The sequence below is a fragment of the Amia ocellicauda genome, chromosome 10, assembly GCF_036373705.1.
Source record: "Amia ocellicauda isolate fAmiCal2 chromosome 10, fAmiCal2.hap1, whole genome shotgun sequence".
NCBI lineage: Eukaryota > Metazoa > Chordata > Actinopteri > Amiiformes > Amiidae > Amia > Amia ocellicauda.
Window position 1 is genome coordinate 27,585,759 of NC_089859.1, and position 6,252 is coordinate 27,592,010.

Genomic DNA, 6,252 nt, shown 5'->3' on the forward strand with positions numbered 1-6,252 from the left:
GACATTCAGTTTGGAGTTCGGGAGATTGTCTTGACCAGGACCACACCCCTAAATGCATTGAAGCAACTGCCATGTGATTGGTTGGTTAGATAATTGCATTAATGAGAAATTGAACAGGTGTTCCTAATAATCCTTTAGGTGAGTGTATATATATACATACCCACATTATATATATATAATTTATTTTATGTTTATTTTATATTTGATTTTTTTATGTTATTTTGTTCACTTCCTGTGAGGGGAGAGCTCTGGGTTAACCTGTATTTATATTTTTCTGTAATAAACTTGTTACTTCTTCATCGGTGTATCCTGAGAATTCATGAAACCACTTCACAATCACAATACACACTGCTGAGGGTAATATACGCACAGAGACCCACCGAGGGGCCGGGCGCAGTGGGGGTTCTGTGGAAGTATCACAGCAGTCACAGTCTTGTTTTTTTTTTTTTTTTTTTTTTGATTGTTTTTGAAGGGGGAAGAGTGAGGGAGGGAGGGTCTTCATAAAGGGGATCTTCACTGCAGAATATCATCACACCCTCTTCACTTGAAAGCGACATCTGGGATTGTCCCTTGAGCCTGAAGGGAGAGAGAGTGAGAGAGTGAGCAAAAGGGAGAGAGAGAGTGAGTGTGAAAGAGTGTGAGAGAGAGAGAGAGAGTAAAAGAGAGACTGACCTTGAGTTGGGTGAATATCCGTGCGGCTCTGTCGAAATCCCATTCGTTGTCCTGCAGACACCTGTAACACAAGCACTACTGTTAACAACACACAACACACATCAACACACTATTGCATACATCAACACACAGCTGTTAACACACTATTGCAAATATCAAAGTGGAGCAGTGCTCAGTGCCGTCAGCAGTCAGTGTCCAGCAGTACGCTCTGTCAGTGGTCCATGTCCCACTGTGGTCAGTGTCCTGCAGTACGTACTTCTGTGACCAGTCCAGCTTCATGCCCGACTGCACGGAGAAGACGGACAGCATCTCCTGCTGCGTAGCAGTCAGCGTGGGCACAGCGCTGCTGGACGGCATGGGGGCTGAAGTAGCGAACGCCCGTCTGATCTCCTCCGTCGTCGCGTCCCGAACAAACAGCTTATCATTCAGAATATAGAGCCTGAGAGAGGGAGAGGGAGAGACAGAGAGAGTGAGAGCTCATCATTCACTATACACAGCTTGGAGAGAAGGATGGAGGGATGAGAGGCAGAGATGGAAGGATGAGTGGAGCTCTTACCCAGAGTTTGCTGCAGGGACAGTGATGAACACACGAGAGAACGCGTGCATTGTGTCCTGAGACTTCCCGTCCACTGAGAGAGAGAGAGAGAGAGAGAGAGAGAGAGTCAGTTCCAGTCACTGCAGTATAGAAGAGTACTCCCATCTTCCTTCAATCGGTATAGTCCACTACAATACAGTCTGGTGCAATTTGCTACAGTCTAGCTCAGCACAATACTGTCCCGCCCCACCCCTCCTATCCCAGCCCCTCTCTCACCTTCTTTAAACACTCCACTGACGGTGAAGGTCAGTAACGTCTCCTGGAAGAGAGAAAGACACCTGTCAGTCAATAAATCAATCAGCTGATCAATACATCAATCATTGAAACACTCCCTCTCTCTCATACACACACACTGTGACACCCAGAGAGACACACCTGTCTCTTTACTGTCTCTGTAAATGCTTTGGCAAACTTGTCATACCTATAAGGCTCGTTTTGAATTTTGATTCTGACACCCAGAGAGAGAGACACAGCGGGTCAGTGGTCACTCACAGTGCAGGCGTTGACATCCACCACGAAGGAGCTGGCGTCGTGCTGCGTCTTGGGCAGCTTGCTCAGGAAGGGCACCACATTCGGGAACGTTTGCTTCAGCCAGCCCTGAGAGGTGCTGAGGGAGAAGCTGGCGTCTTTGTGATACGCAACCAAGAGTGGCTGTCTGTCCCCTGAGTCGAATACACTATAGTAACTGACAGACAGACAGACAGACAGACAGACATTAATACACTAATACCAGACATATGGATACATTAACACACTGCAATAACAGACAGAGACATTAATCAGGACATTAATATAAAGACCAAGAAAAACAGTTAAACAAACATAGATACTCACTCCTGCAGGAAGTGCAGAATCCTACTCTGAATCTCCTCCGAAGCAACATAACTGCCCTGCAGTGAGACAGAGAGAGAGAGAGAGTGTGTGTTAGGTAAACCTGTCCTCACTTGGGGACATTAGCTGTAATCTTTATGGGAGGGGGGCTAGGAAGGGGGGGCTGTCACTCACCTTACAGGCCGGGAGTGCGGTTGTGGGGGGAAGAACATGACCATCCTGATAGAGAGAGAGAGAAAGAGACAGTAGTGTGAGTGTGTGAGATATAGTGTGCGTGTGCGTGTGCGTGTGCATGTGCGTGTGCGAGCGTCAGAGGGTGCATTTAAGAAGTGCATGCGACTGTGTATCTTACCAGCCTGAGCAGTCTGGGGAGCTTCTTTCTGATGGCACTGTCAGACAGTGAAACAGAGGAGAGAAGCGTGACTACACAAGCACAGAGCAACACTCTAACACACACACACACACACAAAATCTTCATTATTACTATCAAGAGCGCGAGACTCAACAGCTATGCAATGTGGAAACTGTCAGAGCAGCACAGCATCTCCCAGTCCTCCTCTTGCCGTCCGGCACTCTCGACAATCTCAATCTCGAGGAATGTTAACAAGCGGGCGGGTCACAGTGTGTGGCATGTAGCTCCAGACTCCAGGCTCTCCTGCTGCTTCATTACACCTCCATTCTTTCAATCTCCATCTTTCTCTCTCTCTCTCTCACCTGATGTAGGACGGCTGGTCTTTAAAGTGGTCACACACGGGGTTGTGCTCCAGCCACAGCTCATCCAGCTTGAAGTCCCTGAGCTTGTCCAGATCCCTCTCAAACTTCAGCTGGACACAGAGACAGACAGGAGAGACGGGGGGAGAGACAGTGGAAGTATGTAGTTAGAGGGCTGCTGTGGACAGGGGCAGCTCGGGGGTGGACAGGGGCAGTTCGGAGCCGTGGCTCTTACCTGGTTGTGCGAGAGGTTGAGGATCTTCAGGTTGGGCGTTTTGCTCACCAGCTCAGAGACCTCATCCAGCTTGTACAGTCTGTTGTTGCTGAGGTTCAGAGAGAGGAGCTGGAGGTGTAGAGAGAGGGAAGGAAGATGAATATGCCCGCATCCTTGGAAACTGAGGTTTACTGCTTCTCTTCCGAGTAAAGAACAAAACCACACCAACCACCACACCACAGGTTACTATGGGTTACCTCTGGGAGATACTTCTCGATGATCTTCATGATGGCCTGGATGCCGCCCGTCTTCTTCACAATCACGTCGATATTGTGAGACACCAGGTCTGAGAAAGAGGGGCGGGGGGCTATAAGGGTGACTGTGAGAGTAACACAGTTTGTGAGAGTGAGAGTGTGAGAGATGAATAGAGTGTGCAGCGAGAGCGTGTGTTTACCTGGGTCAGTGTGAATGCTGTTGAGGTCCAGAGCTTTCTGGGAGGCATCGTAGCGTTTACTCATGCATTGCTGGAGAGAGAGAGAGAGAGAGAGAGAGAGAGAGAGAGAGTCATCAGTTCTCGGTCTCTGTCACCGTGTGCACACCGCTGTCTGTTGATGCTCCTTGCTGCGTTGTTTATGGTGCTGGTAATGCATGGCAACATCACACTGCACTCCTGCAGTCCTGTGTAAAATACACAGTGTTTGGTCATGGAGAGTCGTCAGAACCCGGCATGATGGTGGCTGACTGACGGCCTGCGTTAGAGCACTTCTAGTATGATATTGCAGTCTATGCAGGGTCTGTCTGACCTTGAGATGCTCCAGGTCCTTTGGCTTCAAGGCGTTGGGGGGTGGGGGGGCGTGGTTCATGAGGACGGATACCTGCGGGGAGGCAGAGCAAGAAAGCAGTCACATCAACGAGCTGATTAACCCTTAAGATTAACCCAGAGACAGAAAGACAGAGCGACAGACAGACAGAAAGACAGACAGAGACAACTGTGCTCACCTTGTACCCTTCAGTGTTGGTGATTTTTCGTAACACGTTGTGAAGCGCGTGGGCTGTGGTGGTATTCTGCACATAGAACACAGCCCTGTTCCACTCGTAGTGAAACTGGAAAGAGAGAGGGAGGAAGAAAGGGAGGTGAGTACACGGTCCCTCACACAAAGAACAGATTTAAAGTTTTAAACAGTTTCAAAGCTTTAAAGCCACCTCACTGTGACCTGCTTTGCTGTCCTGAGTCACAGATATAAGCACATGCAGAGGGAGCGGGACGCACCTGTACAGGGGTTAAGAGCACGGTGCACAGGTCCTGCAGGGCGGTGCGCAGCCACGACTTCTCATGCTTCCCCCCATAGGGGATCTGGAGCAGGAGAGAGCAGCACAGTCACCCACACAGGAACGCACAGTGTAAACAGCAACACACTGTACAGTGTCACTCTCACAGCAACACAACTTACACTGCTCTGCTCTACTCACCGTCATTTTGTACCAGCTGCCAGGGCAATGCCCCCCTGCATTGCCACCGCCTCCCCATTTGTGGTTTGGCCTCCCTCCATAAGCCATACTGAGAGGAAAGAGAGAGAGATGGTCACACAAGTCCGACAATGGAGCACAGAGCCATAGTGGGTTACAGAGACAGTTGCACAGTTACTCACAATCTCCTCTGAGGGGCGCCGCTGTCCTGGCGGCCCCCTGTGCTCCCCTGGTGCCTCTGCTGGCCCCTGGCCTGCTGCCAACTATACAGGTGTCTCCTGTTTGGGCCACGCCTATTCCTGTTGCCGCCCATGCGGCCATTGTGCACTGGAGGGAGAGAGAGCGAGAGTCAGAATAATGTGTATTGGAGGTGCTTTCAATATCTACCATATACATTACAGCAGGGTCTCCAGCCCTGGAATAACATTGCAGCACTATCTCTCCATTATTCCTGCCATGCGTGATGCTTGGGACCAATTTCCCCTCATATCTGAGGGTTAAATATGTTTCACAGCCACCAGCCAACTACCTGGGAATCGATCAGGCTGACACTTCAGACAGACTTTAATCGTCCTCACTATTATTATTATTATTATTATTATTATTATTATTATTATTATTATTATTATTATTATTATAATACAATGCAAGTTCCTTCATCAGCTTAATAATATAAACTTCTTGTCAGACTTACAGTTTAAACAAACATTTCAAAAATACAGTAGTATAATCAATATAACAGAATTGAAATATGCAACAACTTGAGCACCCCCCCAGCCCCACACACACAAACACACACACATAAGCATTCCACATTTTAATTTAACAATGACTAAGAAAAAAATACAAAGGGAGATTGGGAAGGTGGGAAGGAGGAAAAGAAAAAGACTAGTATGGGATGGCATTATTGAAATGCATTAGGCCTATTAAAAAAAAGAAATCGAAATATTTACATGCTGGTAGACGGGGGCAAGATGCATATTTTTACTGCCTAATAATATAATTTCCCCCACAAATCTGCTCTGGCATGGTGGTCTGTTTCAAATTTCACACCGTGGGGGTGTTAGCGGACTGTCGAAGGGGGGGAGAGCAACAGTGCGCTTGTGTTTCAAACGCAATGTTTTTATCCATCATTGACGTAGTTGTTTGGCCTGGTCAGCTGTCTGGCCTGAATAAAGCTGCGTAAAACCCTGTACTGTGCTTCCATGAAAAGGGGGGTATCAGCACGCACAGCTGATGGGGTAAGTCCTGTGCAGCGGTTCTGTGGGTCACAAATGTCCGCTGCGTTTCCTGTAAAACACTGCATTTTCGCATGTCATGTGCAAGACTTTGACTCTCTCCCTTGCTCCTTTGTTGGAGTTGACCCCCCCAGAAGCAAATAAGTATTCAAAAACTCAAAAAAGACTCACGTTGGCTTTGCCAATACCGCTTGCGGTCCACATCAGTATTTGCAATCCAGTGTGACATTTTTAGTCTTTCTCTGTTGCTCTGTTGTGTCCAGTATTAGTCTCCAGTAGTCAGAACCACAGTCTTGACATCCAGGTTGCTAGGTTACTGCACAACAGTTCCGGCTTCCTTTATTATGATGTAATTTCGCTAAATAATGCAATTACTGTACTGTGTCTATAAATAAAGTAGAAAGTAGAAACTGTGACATACTGAATAAAAAAATCTAAAACATATTACATCACTTAAAAATATGGTATTTGTTAAAAAATAAATACAATAATTTCCAGATATCTGCTGAGGTTTCATCTAGTTG

The 6,252-nt window shown here is 47.5% G+C and overlaps 1 protein-coding gene across 1 annotated transcript; it reads right to left on the reverse strand.

Annotated features, from left to right (window-relative positions):
• Positions 1 to 373: 373 nt before the first annotated feature.
• Positions 374 to 5,957, reverse strand: LOC136759564 (nuclear RNA export factor 1-like). Its single transcript, XM_066714568.1, has 19 exons — positions 5,900 to 5,957; positions 4,673 to 4,817; positions 4,494 to 4,581; positions 4,294 to 4,377; positions 4,023 to 4,127; positions 3,827 to 3,898; positions 3,478 to 3,547; positions 3,281 to 3,369; positions 3,045 to 3,152; positions 2,813 to 2,922; positions 2,451 to 2,487; positions 2,273 to 2,317; positions 2,102 to 2,157; positions 1,760 to 1,952; positions 1,484 to 1,526; positions 1,229 to 1,301; positions 929 to 1,111; positions 673 to 733; positions 374 to 576 (listed from the first exon to the last, which is right to left on the reverse strand). The coding sequence occupies exons 1-19, from the start codon at positions 5,955 to 5,957 to the stop codon at positions 541 to 543; spliced, it is 1,656 nt and encodes a 551-aa protein (XP_066570665.1). The 3' UTR covers positions 374 to 540.
• Between the last annotated feature and the right edge of the window lie 295 nt (positions 5,958 to 6,252).

Excerpts from the sequence above, each read along its gene's own strand:
- LOC136759564 (XM_066714568.1), bottom strand. The coding sequence starts at position 5,957 with ATGTCACACTGGATTGCAAATACTGATGTGGACCGCAAGCGGTATTGG. Across the intron at positions 2,923-3,044 it reads TCAACCTCTCGCACAACCAG|CTGAAGTTTGAGAGGGATCT; the intron begins GTAAGAGCCACG and ends CTCTGTGTCCAG. Across the intron at positions 1,112-1,228 it reads GTCCCTGCAGCAAACTCTGG|GCTCTATATTCTGAATGATA; the intron begins GTAAGAGCTCCA and ends TCCCTCTCTCAG.